This window comes from Melospiza georgiana, chromosome 8, assembly GCF_028018845.1.
Source record: "Melospiza georgiana isolate bMelGeo1 chromosome 8, bMelGeo1.pri, whole genome shotgun sequence".
NCBI classification, from domain to species: domain Eukaryota; kingdom Metazoa; phylum Chordata; class Aves; order Passeriformes; family Passerellidae; genus Melospiza; species Melospiza georgiana.
In genome coordinates this window covers 20,658,928-20,684,834 of record NC_080437.1, presented here as the reverse complement: position 1 = coordinate 20,684,834, position 25,907 = coordinate 20,658,928, and the positions used below count along the sequence as shown (strand labels likewise).

At 36.9% G+C, this 25,907-nt stretch overlaps 1 protein-coding gene across 1 annotated transcript in view; it reads right to left on the bottom strand.

The window, feature by feature from the left end:
• Positions 1–5,324: 5,324 nt before the first annotated feature.
• Positions 5,325–25,907, bottom strand: part of KIF20B (kinesin family member 20B) — a 29,144-nt gene continuing 8,561 nt past the window's right edge. Inside the window, exons 13-32 of the mRNA XM_058029257.1 lie at positions 25,303–25,442; positions 24,552–24,702; positions 23,388–23,613; positions 22,763–22,824; positions 22,459–22,578; positions 20,725–20,890; positions 16,434–17,631; positions 15,444–15,582; positions 15,041–15,163; positions 14,522–14,582; positions 13,772–13,897; positions 13,375–13,511; positions 12,265–12,420; positions 11,201–11,377; positions 10,478–10,642; positions 9,614–9,817; positions 9,167–9,244; positions 8,278–8,425; positions 6,766–6,908; positions 5,325–5,457 (exon numbers count right to left, since the gene is read on the bottom strand). Of these exons, the coding sequence (XP_057885240.1) occupies positions 5,380–5,457; positions 6,766–6,908; positions 8,278–8,425; positions 9,167–9,244; positions 9,614–9,817; positions 10,478–10,642; positions 11,201–11,377; positions 12,265–12,420; positions 13,375–13,511; positions 13,772–13,897; positions 14,522–14,582; positions 15,041–15,163; positions 15,444–15,582; positions 16,434–17,631; positions 20,725–20,890; positions 22,459–22,578; positions 22,763–22,824; positions 23,388–23,613; positions 24,552–24,702; positions 25,303–25,442 (3,798 nt within the window). The 3' untranslated portion in view covers positions 5,325–5,379. The remainder of the gene's footprint in view (positions 5,458–6,765; positions 6,909–8,277; positions 8,426–9,166; positions 9,245–9,613; positions 9,818–10,477; positions 10,643–11,200; positions 11,378–12,264; positions 12,421–13,374; positions 13,512–13,771; positions 13,898–14,521; positions 14,583–15,040; positions 15,164–15,443; positions 15,583–16,433; positions 17,632–20,724; positions 20,891–22,458; positions 22,579–22,762; positions 22,825–23,387; positions 23,614–24,551; positions 24,703–25,302; positions 25,443–25,907) is intronic.

The window sequence follows — 25,907 nt, the reverse complement described above, 5'->3', positions numbered from 1 at the left end:
GTTTTTGAATTAAACAATAAGATCATTTCGTTAACTAACAGAATCTTCAAAATCTTAAACATTAGATGTTAAGAAAAAGTGAGAGGTGTTATTATGCTTTAGCAATAACATCTCTCTCAGTAAAGTTAAAAAACAAAACCAAGATTGATATTTTGATTCTACACGTAGGCTGGGAGAAAAGGAGTGAAGTGAAATAATGTTAGATCAAAAGGGAACTGAGAATATTCAGCCCATTCCAACCATAGTAAAATGGACCCTCAAGTGCTGTTTTACCGTAGATGATACATTATTGAACTGTAAAACCAAAATACTGATAAAGAACACAAATCTTCCTAAGAGAACAGATAAACAGCAGGATAACATTGCCTCTATTTCAAACGCTGTGACAGAAAACGAGCAAGAGAGGAGGAGGAGGAAGGGTAGAGAAGATGTGCACTGAGCCTTGTGTGCTCTGAGGATGGCACCACTTCAGCGCTCTACAGGCACCTGAAGAGCAGGAGAGCCTCAGCACGGAGCGAGCCAGCCTCTGCAGCAGTTCAGGGGCCAGTCAGGAAACACCAGCCCGGGCTGGAGTCTGTGTTGGTGACACACCTGCACCTGAGCCTGGGACAGAGGCCCAGCCCAGCCCAGCCCAGCCCAGCCCAGCCCAGCCCAGCCATGGCGTTATTGAGATCAGCCAGGCTCAGGGCTCCAGGAGTTGCTTCCACCCACAGCAGAACTGCTCAGAGGCTCAGCTCAGCATTGCAGCCATAGCCTGGCTGAATGGAACTGCCCCTCTGATGCTCCAAAATCAGCTCTGTGATCTCACAAACCAAAGGTTCACCTGGCAGAACTTCAGCTGCTGACCATGCTGTAGCAGATTTAATTTGCACTTTCCCTATAGCTATGATGCTAAGCAATGAAGAGGTGAGAAAGGTCATTTTAATCAGGTTTTTGAAAATTTCTTTGTAACTAAAAATGAAATTCCAGCATCTTTTGTCAGTCTAGGACATGAAATAAAATGACGTGGACACTGGAATCTCCAAGGTAAAAAAGGGACCTTTATTTTTCTGACTCCAACATTCATAGATCTCCAACAGTGACAGTGGATTGGAGGATGACAGTGCCACCTCTCCAATGACACTGGACAAACCAACAGTCCATCAAATTTCTCCTCCATAAAAGAATGCAAAACAATGAGTTATTTATATAAAGTGTGTGAGAAAGTTCATTACAAGAATGTAAACATGAGAAGGCTTAGAAAAACTTAAAAAATAAGGGTGACAATCTTTGAGGATTAAATATTGTGAATGTGTTTGAATCAAGCAGGACATTTAATGTCTGTAAATTGCAAATTATAAGCAAATACAGCTTCCATGAAGTATGGCTTGCCTGTCTTTTACTGGAACAGAGATTTCTACCTCCCACAAGACTGAAATGTTTAAGTTACGAAGAACTTTGTATTTTGGCAATATCTGTATAACAGATATTTCTTTCATCAGTTATGTTTACTGCATTAGTAAACAAGAGTTACTCCTTAAGGGAAATTCAACTCCAGGATTTTTCTTTCAAAAGCTGTCATGAGAATCAAAGAGACTGACTGTACTTGCTATTTAATTTTTTATTACTTATTTGCATCACTAGAGTCTGACTATGAAATTTAATCTACAAGGAAGAGAAAACTTCGTGTGAGATTGTCCCAATGATTTCCTGCTGGGAAATCAGTGTTCCAGCTTTGTATAAGCAATGTCTGCAGGAGTCAGCATTTCACTGGGTGTTTCTTCATAAGCAAGAAGTTTAACAGTCAATATTAGTGATGAGAACATCTACTGATCATCTTGACATTACCAAGAGATGCTAGTGGAAATAAATACCATGTGCTATTTCACACATGGACATTAAATACTTAAAAAGATGAAATAAATTATGTTCAAAGCATAATCTCCATTTCTTTTCTAAACAGTTGAAATTGTTGTTTGGAAAGCAAGGATCATTCAAATTTATTATTTGGATAAGGGGTTTTAGCTGGATAGACCACTTGTAAAGAAAGACATCCAGAACATCTCTCTCACCGAGTTTCCACAAAGCCTTCACTTCCCTAATTTCAAAATTCTTCTTTGAACCACCCAAAGCAAGCAGCCCCAGACTGTTTCTTGGTGCTCAGTGCTCTGCAGTCTGAGTCCTGGGTGATTCACACTTCAGAACAGGAAATCTTAAATGGGTGACTAAAGGAGAGAGTTTTTCTCTTGACCTCTCAGCACAGGGAAAGACAAAAACACTTTAACAAGTGAAGCATTTCCTGGGACATCCAACAGGCACAGCTCTGTGCTTTTCCAGAGAGGAACACATCTTGTTCAAGTACCCACATGAGCGTCACATTCAATGCTATCAGATCAGGCCCAGTGACATTCTTTCCTGCCAAAAGAGGAACAGGTGACTTTTCCAAATACCTGCGAGCACAGAGGTGTCTCTGTAAAACCACTTTCCTCAGGAATTCGGTCACTGCCTCTATTTCAAAACCCAGAAATGCTCAAAGCATAAGATTTCTTCAAAGCCACTTTTCAAAGACTTTCCTATTACAGAAGCAGCATGCTCCTTCTGTAGAAAGTAAAGGCATGGTCCTTTTTATCTCTTCCTCATGAAGATCTTAAATTCCAGATACAAAGACAGAGATAAAACATGTCCAAATCATCATGGTGATAAAGCCAGAACTTCTTGGGGGAGGAAGGGAGAATGTCAACATGTGCAGCAGCATCTCAGTCACTGAAACCTCATTTCCCACAGATGATCATAAAAAGTTTCTTCCAATAAGGAAAGACTTGGACTGTGATTGTGATATTTCTTTTAGAGAAGGAAGTTGGGACCTCAAATGTGTTAAGCAAAGCCTGAGACCTCCAAAAACTTCTTGCATTTAGATGCAAAATCTCAGTTCCAATGAAATCATGGTCTAAATAATTCATCAAAACCTGAAAAGTAACATGTTAAATGTTAAAAGGCTGATGTATCTGGGAATAAATGTGGGTAATTTTATTCCACTTATCACAGGGCAATAGAGATCTCAGAGACTTTGTAGAAATGACAAGCCAGCCAGTTTATCTGATCCTTGGCCAAGTGCTCTGCAGTGCCCACAGCCTGGCTCTGGCTGAGAGCACTGCAGCAGCCCACAGGAATGGAGAGAGAGAGGAGCCAGCACTGTTGTTTGCTAGGGACTCCTGCTACCGAAAGAGCAGTGCTGAAATGAATTTGTGTAGTGATAATGTCTCTTGCTCTCATCACCTCACAAAGAGTCAGCCTCGATGGAACTCACTGAACACAATTTTGTTTTACAAAATTGCCAATAACTTTGGATGATACCCTATTGTCACATCAGTTAAGTGTCAGAAGGTGTCAGACTGGTAAAACTGCTATGTTAAATGTTCAATTACTCTTTTAAGTGAAGGAACTTATCTTCCCTGCCAATTGTGCATTATGAAAATGCACACAAATAAGTCTGATAATCACCAAACACTGACCTTTTTAAAAGGTCAATTTTGTAGCAGCAGAGCATAAATAAATACACTACTGGGGGGAAGGAGAGGCGTTAGAGTGGAAAAGAGGCTGTTTTCATTATGAAAATGGAGTTACAAAAAAAAAAAAAAAGCTCTTCTGTGATATAATCACAAATAAATATTAGATATAGGTGAAACCCAACTAGCATGTCTTGTTCTAGATTGTTCACTACTATGCCCCTGCCTCCAATGTCACATAGTCAATAACTTTCAGATTTCTGGAATGGAAAAATCAGCTTAAGTAATTCACAGAGTGCAGTTAATCAGAGTCAGTTTCAATGGCCTTGTGATCACTTCAAGTTGCAGTGTTTGATTTTGCAATCTGGCCCTGAGTCACACTGCTGTCTCCTAGAAGCATTCGTCCACGTCTCATTAACTCTGGAAGGAGACAGCAGCTTTTATCTCATCAGATTCTTTTTTTTCTAGGTACTTTTGCCTCCCATGTTAGTACTTTTCCCCCCCTTTTCAGCACTGTCCTAAAACCCAAATCAAAATAAGCAATATAGGATAGATGCAGCACACACTTTTCACAGTGGAATAAAACATTGATGCACCCTCTTACAGTATTCAGACTTCTGAAATCTGTTTCTCACAAAGTTCAAACAGTGTTATATTGTAACTCTTATACGTGGAACAGGTTAAAAAAACCCCTCCAGAATGGGTAATTTCAAATGCATCTACTTCTATAAATTCCTTGGTTTGGTACTTGTGTAGTAGCTGCTTGTCTCTCCTAGGAACATGATTGATTCTGTGATCCCTCTTGAGATCAGTACTAGCTTCCACATTGGCATCTGCATGCAGAAGTATCTGATTAACACCAAGCAGTTAAACTTAATGAGGTATTTAAATATAAATTTATAACTTCTCTTTTCCTCCACCAATTTTTTTCCCTTGGAACACAAACCTCGATATCATAAGTCTACAAGCAAAGAAAAAACTAATTTGTATAGCAACTGTAATTTTCTTTTCTTCATAAAATAAAACTGTATTCTATTTCCGCTTTCAGGGCTCCCGTCAGGCACTCTCCAGTAGCTAGCTCCCTGATGCCAGCGGCTGCACGGGCTCAGAGGGGTTTCAGCGCAGGGCAAAGCCGGCCCCGCTGCCCGTGCGCGGGGTCCTGGCGCCACCTCCCGGGCACCGAGCCCTGGAGCGCTTCAGGGCTTCCTCTCCCGCAGCACCGGCCAGGCAACAACCCTGCTCAAATACTTGCATTATCTATGGAAAGCTGTCCCGTCACTGAACGAACACCCCAAAAATATTCTGCTCCCTCTTTCACACTTTAACTCAAGAAAGTCACCCCCTCTCTGATCAAATGGTGCCACTGTTCCTCCTTGTTTTCTTTAGCCAAAGATAAAGGCTTGACCTCTATGAAGTAGTGTCTTCACATTTTCCTTCCAGAAGCTTTCACTTTGTAACTGGAGTAGCATAAGGATGAATAAAAAACAATTTCACCAAAAAGGAGCTGAAGTTGAGGCAAGCAAGTTTTTCAATATTTTAGAAGAATTTAAGGCTATACAAGTATCAATGTGTACTCATTTCTTTCCCCTCAAAGTCAAGGTAGATAGGCTGCCTTAAAAAAAAGCAATTTACACCATTCCACACAGGCACAGCTCTTACTGCATTATGAGTAAGTTATGAACACTTCCAAAGATGCTGTTTCAAGCAAACAAAAAAAGTTTTACACACAAGGTTTTTTGAACTTCGTCATTTTAATGGAGTCAGAACAATTCTATACAACTATATACAGATTTTGAAGCATGACTAAATTTCTATTGCTTCCTACACAGGACAAGCTGGAATAATACAATGGGAACAGGCCCTAGCTAAGAAATATAAACACACTTTTGCAAGGTTATTTTGCTATTCTTGATCGCAGCCGTCGCTTGATGATTAGATGATCACTTTCCTTCTCTTTCTGTTCTATAAGGATCTGAAAAAGATGGATTAAAGGATTGTTATTCAGCATTCTTCAGAGACAAATGACATTCACCTTCTAGACTTGTGAGCCCAACAGAATAGTTTTTCCCAGAATTTGTTTCCAGAGTTTTGCCTGAGTCACTCTGGTGAAATTTACCCATTCAGTGAGAGGGTGGTCAGTCAGTAGAACAGGCTGGCCAGGGAAGTGGTGTAAACACCATTCCTGGAAGTGTTCAAAAATTGTGTAGATGCAGCCCTTGAGAATATGGTTTTGTGGAGTTAACCCAGTGTGCTGGGTTAATATTCATTTTCTGATACAGGAAGCGTCCAGAAAGCTAAAATTTTAAACTTAAATTTCTCTGACTTCCCCAGGATTCAGTCTTGCACCTTTTATTTCACTTCCAAGCTTCTCAGCTCATTTTGCTCAGCACTTCTTCCTCCTATGGACAGCATTGTGGGTTCTGCTGCATCCATTCATACAATTTACAGAAAAATCAATGGGCAATTGCTTACCATAGCATAGGGAAGAAAGGAAGGAACAGAATGAAGAGATGTACTTCCAGCAGAGAGAAGAATGCTCAGCACTACAGTTACTGTATAAACCATAAAGTTGGATTTCTGAAACAACACATCAAACTCTGGCCTTCAAGACTCAGACTGGTTTAGAGCCACAAAATTAAAACACATCCAGAAGGCTATTTAGACTGTGCTTTGAAAAGCATGGATGTATCCACATGCTATGCCCAAATATCACCTGGGCATAAATGGAATTGAAAAATATTTTTGGTGCTCACCTGTGAAGTTATTTGTACATGCAGACCTTTATTGTGTTTCAATCATGTCATTCCAAATCTGTGGATGCCTTCCTAGTCCCTATTTCTGTTCTCCCTCTATGCTACTTATTTATATATAAAATATTTATATACACAAATATATATATTTTATTACACACTTAGATGAACTGCAACTACTGGAAAAACAATTTAAGACTTCACTGCTGTAGCAGAGAAAAAGTAATCCTGCACATACTACAAGGTATCTGTGAATTCAGATGTGAAGGTATCTCTGTCATTGCTGTATCACCTACACAGTCAGTCAGCAGTCAAAGACAGGTGAGAAAACAGAAAAAAATTAGTAAAACAGCAGACAGAAAAGACCCAAAGGAATGGTTAGGTACAAAAAATATCTAGGTTGGTATTTTCAAACGTCTTCTGCAACTTGATTAGACCTTCAGATTTGTCTTTTTCTCCTAATAGTTAGTTTTAATTTAAGATTACGGAAAAACACTACAGTGAGGAAAATAGGAATCTTAATCACTTACTGAAGAACTAGGGATATCCAGAGGGCAAGAAATGTCAGTTGTATACAGCTTTCTCTTAGCTCGTTTTGGCTTGAGCTCATTTTCTTTGACATTTTCTTGTTCTGCAGACTTGGGAGAGCTTATTGTCTCAATAAGCTTCTTTGCTAGAAAACAAATTTTATCATAAATACATGTCATGGTTTTGTGAGCCTCAAAATTAATAAATAAAGTAGGCTTTATTAAAACAGTTTAAAAATTAAACCAGTGTACACCAAAGTTGAAGTATAAAAATTCAGAACTGGTATTTGACTACCAGTTTTCTGTAGCTGGAAGTCATTTTCTGTAGCTTCGGGTGCAAAAGCTTAAAGGACACATTTAAATAGCACATTAAAAATCAATTAGGATTCAGACCTCACTTAAAGACTACTAAGTTGAACAACAGGCTTAACTTTTGTGCTGACACAAGCACAGTGTACAGTCAATTTCTTCTATACCTTTTTACAGTTTAATCAAACAAGTACTAGCTCTATCAAGAGAGGAGTATATGTACTAGAAAAAAAGAGAAAAATAAGAAATATGCAATACTGTTATAAAAAGAGGGAAACCATACAGAACACAGTAATAAAGTTTACAAAACAGAACTCATTTGCTCAAATTGAGTATTCAAATTAAGAATGAAATTTTTAGTAGTCTGAGTTTGGCTTCCATTTATAATAATACATACTGTGCTCCTGGAACCAATATGACAAACAGAAATTTTAAAAAATTTCACACAGTTATTATCCAGACTGTATTATGTCAGATGATTTAAGATGTACTCTGTAGCAGGACAAGCTTTCACGTTGGTACAGGAGTTTATTTTAACTGTCCACATTAAAAAAATTACCAACTTTGTTTCAAATAAATAATAGTGTATTTTAGAATTAAACACTGGTGATTCCTTGTGGCCCCTGTTACTTTTAATTTCTTTTACAAGCACTCTTTTACTCAGAGATCATTCTTACTGTAGGAAAGAGTAAAAACATACCCTTCAACAGAAAGTCCAAGCCATTTATCTTCCCAAGGCTATACCTAAACTTAACAAAATCCATTAATTGCTCTATATTCAGTTTAATGAAACCTTCCAAATATTTTCATGAGTCACTGGCTTTCAGATTTCATAAAATTAACATACATCAAAAAACATTAATAAAGTTTTCACAGCAACAAGAGACTGCTTATAGAATGAGGTAAGATTTGGAGTTTGGATTCAGTCCTTGATTTTTTCACAGCAGCTGAGCAAGTTTCTAAAACTGCCTTTACATGTAAATAAGTGAAGAGTAACTCCAACATTTTGGCCCCAAAAGTTATCATTGATTTCATGATAAATATGCACATATTTCACACTGCATCTTTCATCCCACCTGGTTTATATTTCACACTTAACCTAAGTTTTAGAATTATGTGGTCCTCACAACCAAGACAATCTTTTCTTCTCTGCTATTCTACAGCAGCCAGAGAATAGGAAATAAGCCTTATTTATACTGTACAAACCTTTAGAGTGAATAATAGTAGGAGAGCTTTGGAAAAAATCACCAATTTTCTGTAGCGTTCCATCTTTCTTCCTAGATGACTTTTTATTTAGAGTGGATTCTTGCCTTCTTAAGGAGTATTCTTTTCTAAGAGATTGTGCAGTAGACATCTGTACAGTAAGACAGGATCATTGTTTAAGCTGAAAATTGCCTTAATCCTCAAGTTTCATTTCATTTTACTTCAATGTCATTTTCAAGCTGACACATTGAGCTTTGCTACTGACACCTTTGTTCAATTTAGTAATGATATCACTACAGCAAGTAATGTAGACAACCTCATTTTACACCCAGAAGAAAGAAAATCACCCAAGTTTCACAGAATACACTTAAGAGCATGAATCATACAGTAAACAGAGGAGTTTTCTTTTTTCAAAGGCAGATTAAAACTTGTATTTTACTTGACAGCTAATTATAATTCTATTGTATTAATTAGAAATAAAAGAATCTGATGGGGCAAATAAAAGTCTCACCTTCTGAACCTGCCCAGATTACTACTATGGCCTAAAAGAATCTTTTTATAGTTGCCATATATGTGGAAAAACTTTAGTTTTACTTCAAAGGCATTGCCTATAACATCACACTCAAACAAGCTCAAACTAGTCTTTTTAACTATTCAATATACGACATCCTTCCCCTTTGAATCACTGCACACTGCAGCTGGGACACTACACACTCTTGGCAAATACAGACCCTTTAGCTTATAGAGTTTAGTAGAAAGACACCATAAACATTGAAGAATCCTGCTGAAATACATGGATAAGAATAAGATACTTTGGCAAAATATTTGCTCTTCACAAGCCTACCTTTACAAAAAAGGCTAAACTGACTTCAAAAATGGAACAAAATCATACCATTTTTTTGTTGCTTGCAGAAGGTGAGTCAGCCATAGCAGGTTTTGCATTTCTCTTGTTCTCACTCTTCACAAAATCCTAAAGAAAATTAGAAGAAATTATAATTGATACCAATGACCACCTAAACCAAAATAAACTATTTACAGAACTGATCTGCAATCCCACAGATCAGAGCTGGAGACAGCAAGAAATGGCACTATCCAGGAGAGAAAAATGCAAAAAGGTAAAGAGAAAGTGCAAATCAGGCACAAGGAGACAGAGTCTGGATCAGCTGAAGTCTGTGACCTTATTCAACACAGGCCAGAGATCCAGCACTTGGGAGACATGGGGTTTAAATAATACCCTATGTATATCCCTGGGATCTCAGCAGAAAATGAGAAGTTAGAGTTTTAATAAATGATCACAGTAAGCTGCACAACAGATTTTGTCAGTTGGTTGAGTTCACACCTCATTCATCTCTACACTCTTCCTTTTCCTTCTTGGCTTGAGCATTTTCACTGTAACTGGTGAGGGGCTGCCCTGGTGCTTCACCTCCATCTTATGGGGTTGCAGAGGTGTGAACTGGATTTCCATCTCTGGTTCTGGGAACCGACTCGATTTTCCATCCTCTGTGGACACTTCAGTAGAATCAAGGACAATTTCAGAATGGTCCTGCAGGTATGTGGAAAACAGATGAAAACAAGATTTTAACTAATTATGAGTTAAATACTATATAATACATATCACGCCCCCACCTCCCAGTGGATTGCAAAGTAGGTGTTCTATTTTCCAGTTGTTAGCTTTCAGAACAATTACAACAGAAGTGAAGAAACCAACTACAGCAGAGTTGAAGCCTTATTATCTAAAACCTTTTTTATTAAATTTTAACTTATTTGTATCTATGATCACAGAATTTTCCTTAGCCTGATACTTTGTTTCAAAGTATTTTTTCCTCAAGGACAGAAGCCCTTAGTGATGGTCTCCATCTCAACTCTGCTGCTCCTCAGGAACTAGGCAGTAATAAAACAGCAGCTTTTGTGAGAATAGGATAATATTTCTGTAGCTGATCTTTAAGGAGCTTTCTTTCCCTTCTAGAGAATTCCAGCTGTTCCTTCTTACATTGGTTCACCCTGAAGGTGAAACCTTCCCCTTAAAGAAAATGATCAAAGCTCATGGAAAGCCAGAAGGTAGTTCTCCTTCTACTTCTGGAGAGGGAATCCCACCCAGAATCCCAGCAGCACTGCATTCCCAGGAATTTTCAGAACTATATACAGAAATATATACTGAAAAAAACAACAGAATTATTAACATATCATTAATACATAAACAGACCTCTTTGTTTACAGACTGATCAATTTTATCTTGTCCTTCTTCAAGTAAAGGTATTTCTGCCAAAGACTGAGGATTTTCATGGTTAATCTGCTGTTTCATTTCCTTTATAAAGTCATCTTTCTCTGCCAGCTGTTTTTTTAGATCTTCTATGTCAGTTTCCTTATCCTAATAAACATAGCAAAAATTGCCACAAATTTCAGGACTGTCAAGAGAAAGTAATATCACGAGCATCTAATGATTACTTGGTAATGACAGTTTTATAACTGCAGGCTAAACCAGTCAGGTTTTATATCCAACACACAGCCAATAATTTAATGCCTTTATGTAAAGTGAAGAAAAGCCTTGTAAGAGTCTAAGGAAACATAACAAAACTTGCAATTTTACTATGCTTTTTTAGAATTCTAAGTTTACCACCCATTTGCTCATGAAGCTCTTGGTGCTGTGAAAAAGACAACAAATGGGAGAATTACAGATATCCAGTCCAAATTCACAAGAGTGTTTACTTGAACTACTAAATACTTTCAAACTCCAATTACCCTTACAAATTCAGTTGCAAACAAACGTAAAGCTTTTCTTTTTAAATTAGCTGCAAATGGTTTCAATATGGTAGTGTTTAAGAACAAAAAACAGAGCCAAAATGCAAAGCGCAACTATAATATTTTGCAGAATCAATGGGTAACAAAAAACTCTCAAAAATTCACGCAGCAAAAAGAGAAAACTGACCTTTTCTGAAGCCATTAGTGCAGCCTGTTTCAGCCTTTCTATTTCTTTATCTTTTTCTATGGTGCTAGAAGCCAAAGCCTTGAGCTGTACTTCCAAAGCTTCTACTAGCTCATCTCTTTCCTCACGCCACTTTTGAAGATTGCTGTCCTTCTCTACAAGTTGTGCAGCAAGTCTTTCCTAAACATTAAAAAAGGTAGCTTAGAATAGAACACCACTTCTACACAGTATCTGAACTCTTCTGCTGGTTTTGTTTTGCACAGTTACTACTATTTTATGGCTTTAGTAAATTTAAGAGACTATGCAGATCTTCTAAAGCTCACACAGAACTAGTTTCAGTACAAATATGGAAAAGTAAGCCACGTTTTAACTAGAAAATCTGTATTTATACTCCTTGTGAGAGGATTTTCTTTTTGAAAACCACAGCTCCTGTTTGCTCACTTGAAGATTTTATAAATTACAATTATCAGACAAGAAAAGTGACAGATAAAGTAAAATTACTTGTAAACTCCTAACATCCTCCTGTACTGATTGCAGGTCCACAAAGGCATTACTAACTACTTCTACATGCAAATGTAGTTTTAGATTGCAGAAGTTAATATAATAATTTCAACTGATTAAAAATTTGCAACCTTGCTGCAGTCCAGTGAACAAGGTGCCTTAGTCAGTAACTATTGGTCTCACCAGTGTTAGCACATACTACCACAGCATACTGACTAAGTGTTTTCCAAAGTAAGCTTTCTAAGCTTTTAAGGAGCCATTCATTTAAGTGTGGGTTATTTATTGGTGTTTTACACATAGTATGAACTTTGAAGACTTCATAACGTGATGGAATGGGAAGGAACAGGCATGTTAATTTCCATAACGTGTTAAGATTTTTCATTTCATGTGCCTCCTAGTCTTCCTTTTTCATATTTAGAACATCTCATCCAGGTTTTGTCATGTGAGAAAGTAAGGGAACAGATAAAGGCCAGCTACTCTCAAGTGCCCCTACTGTTCAACACTTGCCAAGTCATTTACTCTGCACAAAAGACACTACAGGACACTGCTGAGACAAAGTCACTTACAATTTCTGCTTGTTGCTTCACATGATGCTCTCTATCCTCCACAAACTTTCTCATTTCCCTATTGCGATGGTTCTCAGCTTCTTTTACTTGATTTATGAGTCCCATTTTTTCCTCAAGCCACTTCTTCCGATCAGTTTGATACTTTGCCTCATTTTCCTAATTTGATGAAACCAGAAATAAAACCATAAGTAGACAGAAAAAAAGACTTAAAATTCAGAATTCCATTGAATGGATTAATTTAAAAAACATAACAGATACAGCAGCACAATTTACTCTAGCATACTCCCAGGTACACGTAGTATACTCAGTGTATAATAGTTGCTCTTCTGTATTGCAAAAAATCATCAATTTTCAGCATTTCTTATTCAGACTGACACACCTTCATGGAATAGAATGTTTTTCCTCAAAGCATTTTGGGTCAATCACAGACACATATGTCAAAAGTAATGGTAAACAGACACTTCTACCTTACAAATCCCCAAGCTTTTATGCTGCCTGAAAGGACATGCTAGAAAACTAATCTCTGCTTCAAGACTGAAAGGGAAACAATGCAGGACAGTTTGAATGGTAGGCAGAGACAGCATCTACCTACGAATGTCACCTCAATCCACAGCAACTTAGTCTCCTTTTCTATCACAATCAAACCTCTTGTCAGACATTTTACCACATAAGACAGGAAGCACCTGAAAAGTTGCTTAGAAAATAAGTCTCCTTTCTAATCCAAGGAGAGTTAGAGGAAAGGCCTCAGCCTTACAGGAAGGGCTTACAAGCCATGCAGCCAGCACAAAATCTTGAGAGAGTTTGATTTAGCAACTGACAGGAGAGATCCCTGGAACTGATATCAGGAGTTGGATTAAGACGGCTGTAAGGAGAAAGCAGCTACAGAAGCCCTGTGCACAGCAGCAGCATAACACAGGGCAGGGTGCACTCCGTGGGGCATCAGTGATGCTGTATGGAAAAGATGCTTGCAAGGAGGTTTCATTTACCAGTGTAATCACTTGCCATATCATGCCCTGGCCTCTTGAAGACAGTGAAACCAAAGAAACTTAGACTCCTTAAATGGGTGTTATGGCCTTAGATTTAAGTATGAATTATATCATTATGTTTTACCTCCAGTTCTTTTTGGAGCTTTGTGAATTCCTCATCTTCATTTATGGTTTTCTCCTCATTTTTGCTCATCTTTTGCTGCCAGTCACTGTTGCACTGGTTATTCAGCTCTCTATATTTCTGCTTCCAGGCTTCCAGTTCTAGGAAGAACACAAAATGAGTTTACATAATGTATTATTTTAAACATGTACTTGAACACGTTTCCATCCTTTTACTAAAGTTGCTTGGATTTATCAGCTATGATTACAGACAACAGAAGCCTTTTAGGAAATTACTGTTTGTTTTGGAAAAAGTAACACCTAAATAGCAATTGCTAAGTAAAACCAGAAATGTAAAGCAGCTATCACAGTACACATTCAAAGCCATTTTCCTTCCCTGTTCCCTTCCATGGAGAGATTACCCAAAACCAATCTGTTGGTCTCTTCTAATTTGGCTTCAAGCACTTTATCTTGTTCAGTCTGAGTCTGTTCTTGTTCTTCTAATGTCATCCGCATATCTTCAATTATTTTTTCCTTTGCACACAGATCTGAAAATATGAAAATTAATTTACAGATGAGCCTCCTCCTAGTTCCCACCATTCTCCCAAACTGGCTCAGTTACAAGTCATTTCTCCACTCCCTGAGATCAAAAGCTCTATTACCAGGAAATAGAACATCTATACAGAAATTTCCAGATCCCAAATTCTTAAGTGATACTATTCTCACTTTAACTTAGGTGTGTGTTTTGGTGTTAAAACACCAAAACATGGCTTGTATGGCGATGAGAAACTAACTACTGTTCAACCCCTAAATATTTATCAAATCTGCAGAAACTTTGTGCTACCATACACATTAGTGTGCCAGTTCATGCTTTTGCTAAAATGGACAACTAGAATAAAACCAAATAAATCCCAGCATTGACTAAATGAACACTAAGATTTTCTCTGCTTACGTTTCTTAATCTGAGACTGTTTATTTCCTTACAAATATATCTAGTAACAATTCAAAGAAAATTATTTTCTGACTCTGAGATTTTAACATCCAAGTTGGAGTGCCTCTGCTCTAAAATACAAATACATAAGACTTTTCAAATTTGTTATTGACATGATCACTCATTATGTTGTCATTGCACATAGAACTAAAATTGTTCCAATTTTTTGTGTGTTTCTGACCTTTATGTGTTTTCTCATACTGTCTGGAGATTTCTTCCAGCTTTTCTTTGTCCAACTGCTCCTGAATATCACATTGAAAGCAAATTATAGAAATTAGAACACGCTGAAAGAAACAAATACATATGCTAGAAATTAATAGCTTTTCATTTTGAAATTAATAAATAATAAATAAGGCATTTAAGACAAATAGTGGCAATGAATAAGTTCTTCATATAAAGTAGGACTCCAGCTGTTTAAAAATAGAGACATTAGTACTAACATATCTAAGTGTCACTAATCAGACACTCAGCAGGCATTAACTATTTATTTACTGGACCAATTGTCAAATTGTTTTAAATAAGTCCTGCGTAAGAATTTCTTTAAACATTTTTCATTCACCTGTTAGAACTTATTTCAGCTGGCTACTCCTATTTTTACCCCACCTTTTGCAAGCTTTCTCCAGCTGCTTTGAAAACTTGTCTCATTAGTAGATGAGTTAAAAAAAGATTAAGAGCAAGTAAAATTTTATTCTAAAAATACCTTTTTAAGTTGCAAGATTGTGCGCTGTTTGAACTCTAATTCGTCACTAAACTGCTTTTTAATTTTCTCAAGTTCATCAACTTGTTTCCTCAAGGATTTCTCCTGAGTTTGCATTGCACACACCTGCAACAAGAGAGAAAGCAAAAATTACATTTCTTTATAAGCCCTTTACAAACTCTGTAAGTTATCTAGATAATTAACTACTTAAATTGAATTTTTGCAAACATCTTCATTAAATTTCAGGGGCTGGTAGTGGCACAAGGGAAGATAATTGAAATGTATCACTCAAAAATAGCCTTTTTATGAATCGCTTTTAACATCCATAGATTGAGGTTTGTGAAAACAGGTTTTAATAACACAAGCTCAAACTTGCACAAGAAACATTTTGCCTATGGTTACTAACCTCTTTTTGTACTTGCTGAATTTGTTTCTTGGCATCAGAAAACTTCTCTTTCAAATCTGTGTATTCTTCCTCTTTCCTCTGCAAATCTTTTTTCAAACTTTGTACAAGGGCAGAGCTTTCAGAAAGATCTTTACGCAGCCTTGGGTTAGAAATTAAGAGACATAAATAACATTAGTCTTACATGTTAGCTCAGGCTCTTTGCTGGTTTTATTAGCAAATAGAATCTCAGTTCTATCAGATCAATAACAAGCTTTAGAATTTTGCATTTGCATTTCAATGTCTTACTGTATGAGCCTGAAGTAACAAACTGCTCAGATTCACTTCTGAACACTCAATTTTTAAAAATATTATCTTTTTAAGCACAGTAGAGGCATCACTTTTATCATTAGGTGACCTTATAAATTAGAAAAGCCCCAGGTTAAAAGCAAGTAAGTTTAAAGTTCATAATTACATTCCAGTGCTTGTAAGTATAAAGATGAATAAAAAGTGGAAAGAAACCCAATAACACTGCCATAAACCCTGCCATCACAAGTTCTGCAAAGTAAATAAGTTTAATGGGTTAAAGTGATCACATTTTTTCGAAGAGTTTCCAGTAGCACATTTCAGACTTTTAAACTAACTAAAGGAAGGTTTTTATACAATTACAGGATAATATTGCACTGTGTAATTTCTTTCAGAAAGTGTCTGCAACAAATTTATTCGAAATCCCCAAATAATTAATTTTATTGTATGCTCCTATTTTCCTGTGCAATAGTTCCACATAATTTAGATATATATTTTTGAAAGAATATACAAACAGGTGAGGAAAACTTAGACTGCAGACTATGCAAATGCAAAATTCAAGCAGTGTATAGAAATTTCATAAAGAAGCAGTTTGGTTAACAAATTCATAAACATGCAAATGTGGTATGTCAAAGTGATGTTCATATAAGGCAGTTTTAACTTAATTTTATTCTCACAGGGTTAGGAATAATCTCATTATTTACTTACAGTTCTATAGACTGCATTTGCTCACACTCATTTTTCTCCTTTTCCTGAAGAACATGTTTCATGGTCTCCAGACTGCTCTTCAACTGCACAACTTCATCCTTCAAATCTGCTTCTCGATCACCGAGTTCTTTCAGTTTTTTGTCTACACGGGCACATTTTTCTTGCAGAGCTACTGTATTACTTTCTAGATTTAAAATAGTAGATTCTTTTTCTTTCAGTTCTCCTTCTAACTCTTTCATCCTGTCATCTTTAGTCCTAGAAGCCTCCAATAGGGATGTAAGATCTCTTATTTCTCCCTCATAGCTGGCAACTTTCTCCTGAAACTGTGAAATTACTCTCTGATTTTCTGCAGCCTGTTTTTCAAAATCCTGGGTTTTCTTCTGGATTTGCTCTTGTAACTGATTCAGAAGATCTTTTTCCTTTACAGATTGATGCTCTTGATTTGTAATTTCATTTAATTTTATTTTTAGTTGATTATTGTAATTGTCACTATCATGAAGTCTCTTCTCTACGTCTGCAACTTGCTGACGTAGTTGTTGGATCTGATGACTTTTTTGTGAGGAAGCCTTAATCATAATTTTGCATTGCTCCCAAATGCTTTCAATGCTGCAATGAAAGGAGCTCTCCTGTCTCAGACCTGCTGTAGAAGCAGTTTGGAACTGCATGGATGGAGGACTCATTTGAACTGTCTCTGGTTCATCTTTTTTTGGGTCTAAGGAATCCTTCACATCAACTAAATCAATATCCACAGCATAAGATTCTGAGTGACATTTATACAATTCATCCACCTGGGACTGCATTGTTTTAATTTGTGACACTTTGTCAATTATATTTTGTTTAGCATCTGCTACTTCATTATTTAGCTGAATAATCTTTTCTTCTTGTTCCTTATTTATAATTTTCTGTTTGTCCAATTCAGAAACAGTCTCCTGATATTCAGCTTGACATTGTTGAAGTTCTCCACTTAAGCTAGAAGCCTTTTCTTTGGAAGCAGAGAGTTTCAGGTGCAAGTTTGCTATCTGCTGATTTAACTCTTCTTTTTCAGTTTTTTCTCTTTGGCACTGTTCTTCAAGCACAGCTATCTGACCTTCCAAGGTTTCAATTCTTTGCTTTAGTGCTAGCATCTCCACGTAGGTCTCAGAACTATCAGTTCTCTTTTGATCAAGACAGTAGTTTTCCCAACTCTCTCTCTTATCTCCTAAAAACAAAACCAAAACAACATTAAGAACAAATAAATCCCTATACAGCTCAGGTAATTAAAATACACAAGTCACTAGCAACACCAAACTGTAATTGCTGTGTGGAAAATTAGCAACACCCGAAAGCCTCACTTTCATTGCATTTTAGAGTCTTCAAGTTGTTAGAACTTTCTGAGACATTTTATATGCACTAAATGCCTCTTGGCCTTCTAGGCATAATTTGCAGAAAGAGGTGTTCAGAAGAATTAAAAAAAAGTTTGCTACAATTCTATTCCAGCCTGCTATTCTGCCCCACTAGCAGAAAAATCAAGCTAATTTCACTAGTATTTGCAACACCTATAAGCTAGGTAACATTCACAGAGATAACCAGTTTCTATCTCCACTGATTCAGCAATCCCTTTAAATACAGCCAGCAATTAGCCATCCTCCATTTAGGGAACCTTTCTGAGAAGTTTCATGCATGCTCTATATCACCTTACTTTTAAAAAAAGCTAAAAGACCAGCACAAGTTTTTGGTTTGTTTATTTTTTTTGGGTTTTTTTTTGTTGTTGTTTTGGGGTTTTTTGGGTTTTTTTTTTTTTTTTTTTTTTGGGGTTTTTTTTTTGCTTTGTGTCTGGAACCTTCCTCTCTTCTGTATTCAACACATTTCTAAACTAGATAAAAGGATATATTAATGCCCACACCTAATATGTTACATGTAAAGTTCTCCAAGAAAGAGTTACAAACATGTCATTCCAACCCAAAATTTCCATGTTTTATTAACTTAAGACTCTTTCCCTGAATTAATGAGCCATTTTAACTAAAATTACACATATTTCATCACCTTCAAAACCAACTCCAGCTGTATTTCACACAATTGTTTTACAATCCAATTGTATTTCTGTAGTAAAATGCATGCTATATTTCACTATTAAATTAAGCCTGACTATCTCCAAGGATTAGATTATCTCAACTATGCACTGCAGGGAGATACTATGGATTCTAATGAGTACTGTAACTACAGTAAGGTAGAGTTAGGCAGTCTCACACTGGACCACTAAGCACAGGGGTACTGCATGGGAACATCCTCTGAACAGAGCCAACAAGCTGTACAGACAATTTGAGTCACTAACAAATGGCCATTCTGAAGCATTGGCAACAGTGTTGTGGTTTTTGAAAGTCAACAGGACGCTTTTCTCCTGCTTGTCCATAGTTTTTCTATTATAAGATACATCAAGTGCTTCTGCTAGCTCAACCACAACAGCAGCCTTACTGTAGCATATAAGGTCATACCTTTAAATCCTACAAGATTAAAAATTTTGTATTTGGAAATGGTTTTTGCTGAAAGCCCAGTTGTGTAGTCCTAAGAAAAATACAACACATTCCTCTCCCTGGACAGTTTTGCAAGCTCACTAAAAGCAAGAGGTACTGAGGTACCTTAACACAGGGTTTGTTAAAGTTCCTGGTCTTGGTTTCAATTGACACTTGAAATTTTACAAAACCAGAAATGCCCTACTGGATGTCACAGCCTCAGCTGACCTAGCCTAATAATTTCACCTCCTTTTGCTACTACTGGCAGGCCCAGCCACTTTCTACAGGCCTTTCTTGACACTGAAGAATTGAGACAATACAATCCTGCTGAAGTCTTTCAGTATCCATACATGCACCTGTTGGCTGTTAGCTTATCTAGGCCTGCAATCTGAGAATTTGAATACCTATGCCTCTCCCATCTTCTGGGACAGCAAACATCACAAATTCAATATTCTCTTCATGAAGTGCTTTGTTAATGGAATCATAGTAGATCTTAGTTCAAAGGGACCCTCAAGGATCATCAAGAGCAGGGTTGCTCTCCAGCCTCTCACTCCTTAATCTGTACTTAGAGCCAGGGCTTGCTGCCCCAGGTGAAGAGTCAGAAATGTCTTTGTTAACTTCATGGGGTTGGGGATTGCCCAGCTCTGTAATTTGTCTAGATCTCTCTGCAGGGATTCCCACCCTTTGAGGGAGTCAACAGCTATCATTGGCAAACTTAAAAAAGAGTTTTGTGTCCTGCATCAAAGTTATTTATGAAAATGTTGAAGAGAACTGGGCCCATTATGGAGCTCTGGGAAGCCCCACAGCAGGGCCTGAATGCCAGCCTAATGTTACCCCCTTTACAAGAACTCTTTGCACCATAAACTTAAAACTGATCTACCCCAGTGAATGCTGCCTTGTTCTTTAACTGCCCAATGTAATGAATGATAGTTTAATATTCAGTTTATTCACTGTATCCTTATTTTTCTGTGATCATGTGAATTTGATAATTCTCCTTTAACAGAAAGGAAAGGCCTCTCACCTTCCTTTTGCATATGCTTTCCATAGTTCTACAAGAAATTAAAGCTAAGCTGGGTCCTGAAGTCAAGTTAGAGGCAGAGAGCTCTTGCAAATACCATTTTGCACAAGTCCCATATAGCTCAGTCTCACTTATTAATATTTTATTCACCTGATAAGCTCACAGATAAAGCAAGAACAGCAAAAAGACTGAAAGTGCAAGCACAAGAGCTGTACAAAATACACCATTTGTGGACTTCAGCTTTCCACTTGAATGGGAGCAAAATTAATTTTTCTCCTTTGCCAGCACCATCACCTTGAGCAGAGCTGGTGTGTTCACAGCACACACACAGAACAAAATGTCAAGGCTCACAGCACATACTGTATGACTGAACAATCAGTAAGTCATTGACACCTTTGATGGTTGCTTAGGAAATTTTCAAACACTTGAGCAGGAGATGTTACTTTCTCAGAAGTCCAGCAACAGAAAATTTAGTACTACAACTGTTAAGCAATTGCCCAAGAACTACAGCTGGGTACAGAGGTACATACACAGATAAGAAAAAGCAACAGAAAGGAAAGTCTAAAAGCTAAAATTTTATTTCAATCATTTAGGAGTAAATGATATAGGGCCAGTCCTCTGCAAAAGGGATTACATTTAGAGAACAGTTACTTCCTTTTACAGCGTAACAGAGCAGATCTCCTCAAAGCATAATGTTTACACTTCCCAGCTTTTTTCTTCTGTTCTGGAATAGTAACCAAGCTTTTTTTGAAGACCCCCTGTTGAGTGATGGAAGAAATTGTACCTTTCTTTGTAGGTGGTTCTTCTTCTGCAGTAGGCTTATTTTCCAAGCAACGTTTTCTTCCCACTTCCAACACAGTTTCCTCACAATCCTTGAAGTGGCTGCTTTCAATCACTTGGTTAGAGTTCTTTTCTGCTAATTTTCTCTTACTGGTAGTCAAAGTGTTCTCCTGTGTTAAAATATGATCAATTGCTTAAAAGTTGTACAAATTGAACACTTAAAAGGCTTAGTAGCTTTTTCTATACAAATATTTTTACAGAACCTTTATGGGTAAGGTGCATAGGGGTTATCAGAGGAAAAGTCACTGACGGATCAGTTAGTTAGACCAAGAGCTCCTGCAGATTCAGATACTAAGAAACAATACTTTGCATTGTATAGGAATCAGAGCAAGAGACTAGACAACTACAAAATGCACAACTTTCATTAAAATGACTTAATTTATCATCCAAAAACTATTTCCAGTGTCAAAAGAGTTGATGAAATTTCCAATTTGTTAAAAGGGTACACAGTCAATTCAAATAAATTTATCACATTCTGATCGGTTGGTAGAGTTGAGAGCTTTAATAGCCTTCAGCAAAGCAAAAAATCATTTTTGTCATGACATGTTTGATGCAACTTTAAAGCTTAGGCAGTTCTGCTATACATGCTTCAGATATTTATTTGACTAAGAAAAAAGTTGGTTACTTTCAAGATGACAAGTGACAAGCCATGTGGTTGTCAAGGTCCAATTAGTCATCTATAAGTAGACACAATAGACTATAGAGTTGAGGTTTGTGGTCATGTTAAAATTTCATGCCACACAGTCTCCTGGAACCACTGGACAGTTAAAGCCTTGCCCTTGGAAGGAGCAGTAATGGTAAGCCATCACACTCCACTCACTCCTGCAGCATTCCATACTATTGACAACTTAAGCAGCTGTGAGGCAGAGACAACACAAGATAAACTATAGCCAAAGCTTTGAGTTTACAGTGTAAGAGAAATGGATCAGAGTGCTGACTAAGTTTCACTTAAAAGTGTTCTCAAAACTACTTCAGGTTGCTGGACATCAGGCTCAAATTAAAAAATCCCAAAAAACTTCTTACTGTTTTGTTTTTTTTTTTTTTTAACCTGTATACATTTAGCCAAGCTAGCTTCCAGCATTCAGCAGATATCATTAGACCATACAATTTCAAGTTTTATGAATCACATCAAAAACAGAGATATCCATGTCATACCTTCTTAATTCAAACTCTGCTTAAAATATTCACATTAACACCCTTCCCCTGAAAGTGTGCAAGCACCTTGGGGGTGGGTGGAATGCACTGATTTCCCCCCCACCCTAATTTACATAATTATTGTCTTTTGTTACATTATTAAATTCTAACTTAAACTAAAATTGACCTTTTGTTGTACCAAAATTTCATTTTCTTCCTCTTTTATTCAGACAGTGATGCACTTTCTCTACTCCCACTGTTTTAAGTCCTCACAGTTTCAGGTCTTTTTATGTTTTTTGAAAGGCTCTGCAGAGTCTCATCTAGAGTCCTCCAATAATAAATCCAGATCAGTACTTCTGAAAGTCTCATTATTTACACACACTCCTGCTAACATTTCACTGTGGCTTTAGTTTCAATGCCAACTGACCTGCTATCATTTGAAATAAATAGCAATTATTTAAAGAAATGCCAATTTTCCAAAGTCAAGTCAATTGTAAACACATGTTAAGATTTTTTTGTATCAATTAAGATGTCTAAGACTTACATAGTCTTTGATGGTTTCTTCTGAACGAGATATCTGACCTTGTAGTTTCATAATCATTTCATCTTTTTGCTTCACAATGTCAATCAGTTCTTGAATCCTTTCATTTTGTATATTCATTTTCTTGAAAAAGAAAAACAAGTCCAGCGTTAAATTGAACTCTACCATGGTTTTTAGAAGCAAGATCACTTAAACTATGCTTGATATTTAAAAAAGGGCTAGAAGCATAGTGTAATAGCATTTTAAGTCATTTGAATTTTGTATTAAAGAAAACAATTCTGCACAAGTTTTTTTTTGAGAAAGTTACCTCAGTTGCTTCTTTAAGTTGTTCAGCAGATTCATCCAATTTAACCCTCTGTGCTTCAAAACCTGTAACAGGAAAAAAGCCTGCTTAACATAATCAGCCATCACAGTTGACTCAGTAATCCATGTCCTTGTGGTACTTCAGAAGTTTTTGAATACATTTATTTTCAAGGTGACTTCTGCTAGGACTTTTCAAAAATTCTTTACATTTTCTGAACTGGACAACTGAGACTTGCAACCCATTCAAAATACAGATCACGTCCCAAGATCTCTGCAGAGATCATTATGAGGTGCTGCTAGTTTTTCCTCCAAAGTTCCACATGATGCCTGAATACACTGCATCAGCAAAACATGAAGTACAGGGATTACAATACAACAAGGAAATGAATACCCTTAATGTTTACCCCACAATTCTTAAGTCTGCAGTTAACAATTTTAAGTTTCATCTTAAAAATGAAATAAGCAAGGCCTATAGAATTGTTTAACCTGAACTTACACAAAACAATGGATAAGCACCATTATACCTATGATTTGTTTACACAATCCCATACAATGAGATTAATATTTCTATTTTACTGTACTTAATTTCTTTTTTTGTGTCTTTCATATCACACTTAGACCCAGCCTACCTTTGGTTTTCTTTTCCAGCTCCTCCTTGGTCTCAACCAGTTCAGTAGTTATTTTTGCCAGCTGTTTTTCAAGACAACCTATTGTTTCCTGTGGGTCCTCTAAGGACACAATGTACTGGTGTGCTGCTTCTGCCTGATTTTTGATATCTGTGATATCATTTTGCAGAGAATCAATAACACCCCCAAAATCAATGCGGGCAGCTGTGTCTGTGCAGGTTTCTTCATTCTGAAAGAATTTAGATTCATTTAGAAATGGCAAATAATTATACAAAAGCCATTTTTTCTACAGAAAATATGGAACGTTGTTAGGAATTCTAATATATAAGTACAGTTAGAATTCTGACTTCCAAACCATCTTGTGGGTTCATATGCACTGACTGCCAGTTTGTCTACCTTCACACACCAGTTTCCAGTACCAAGCTAGAGCTACTTTATTTTCATATCATTACCTACCATTACATTTCCCCTTGTATTTCCACATAAACATCCCCTACAAATTTACTACAAAAGTTAGTGTATTTTAAACCAATGAGAATATTGAATGAACAGAGCAGGCAAACTCTTTTAGAAAGAACACATCTGAAATTTTCACACGACAGGAAAAGTTTGTGAGGTCAAGTAACAGTAACTTATCACAGTAACTTATCACAGTAAATGATACCCAAAAGACTGACTTTGCATCTTGCCTCTCTTTTTTTTTAAAAGGGTTTCAAACTCTCAAGAGACAGACTCAAGCTCAGAGTCTAGATATGGTTTAAGTGGATGAACAAGTCTCATTGCTCGAGTTGTAGCTACTACTGCCCTAAGAGAAGCCTCTGTGGCTACTCCACCACAGTCCATATGTGGGACAAAGTCAGACTCAGATTTTAAATAGGCACTAAAATGCAATGGATTTTATAGCATAAAAATTTTGCAGCTTTTCTCCCAATTTCTTTGTACAGAATAATTGTCACTTTTGTGCTGGAGAAATGCAGAAAACCCCTAAAATTCCTGAATTCCAAGGCTCAGCAGTCTCATCTATTAAGTAAGATAAATATATCTTGCTGAGGACACAATCATATTGTGTGCAATTCCTTGAAACCATCCCTGGTATTTCTTGAGAAATACCATGACCATAACAGGTAGTTAGTAGAAGGGACATTTGGGGCAGACAGATAAAAATACCAGAAGTCCAGCTTGCTCACTGCAAGGCCGATCTTGTAATTCACATTTTTCATCTGCATTTTTACTACAACTATTTACAAGTTCCTTGAAGATTTCCAGGCGTTTTTCAGCATTTTCTTCAAGCTGCTCTCGTTCATTAGCAAGGCACTTACTAGAGTAGACAAAAAAACAAGTCAGATAAAAGCTGGCAATGAGAGAGGCTAAAAAGTTATTAGCACAGTTGCCTACGAACAAAGATGCTTTCTTTATTTTGGCACAAAAAACAATACACAAAACAATGCTGCTACCCTAAACCAGAAGTATTTTTCATATACACCAGAAGACTAAGAGAGATACAAATACACAGATTAGGGACAGCACTTAAGAAAAAGCATTTTTCTGAGCTGCTTGAGACAGCAATGTTTGGAGTACCACTAAAACAAAAGGGAACCAAAGAATTTGTAAATGCCCCTCTTACTAAAACTTGCCAAAGCAGCTCTTTCCTTAGAAAGAGTTCTACAGGAAAAAAACACTATTTAAAAATTATACACAAACACATTCCTACCCATCCCACAGAAAAATCAAAGCCTTTTCTAAAGAGCATTTTGCCTGAGCTCATAATCCAAACCGAAACCAACACATTGACTGATGCAGTAGAAGATCAGATCTAGGAGAAGATTGTGGTCTCTTACAACAAAGAGATTTATGAAATAAGCAAGTTTACTTTCACTTTGTTAACAAGTAGCTTTAAAACCCCTTAAAGCCAGCTTACTTGAAATTTAATTCCCGTTGAGCAAAATAATTCGTAAATTCTTGTGCCACTTCTTCACGAATTTTCATTTCCAGCAGTAACTGATCTTGCTTTTCAGTAATAAGTCTGTTCTTCAGCTCTTCTACCAGATTCATCAGCATCTAGAATTACAAGTAGCATTATGCTTTTCATAAAGAAATCCTTTACCACAAGTGAGATTTCCCACATTCCTCAAACACTACAACACTTTACTCTGCAGCTGGGAATAGTTTTTCTGATTCTTTTATTAGCTTATTCATAAACAGAAGGATTTATGAGTAGATTGCACTACCTGTTTGGTACTAACACAGCAATTTAGGTTAGCACAGAGGGGGTATTTCCAAAGAACACCAAGTTTATAACAAAAATTCAAGTTATCTTTAAGATAGACTTAAGATCCACAGAACTTGGCCTTCATTTTTCCAGATGCCCCTTTTTGGGTATTAATGAAACCTCCACAAAATGGTCTCTAGTCCTCTGTTCCCCTGCTCCTTGTCTTGCCCAGAAATAGCTAAAATTGCTGTTTCTTGAAGAAGAGTGTCCGAAGTTTTCTTGTGTATAAAGTAACAAAGGAACAATTTTGTGTT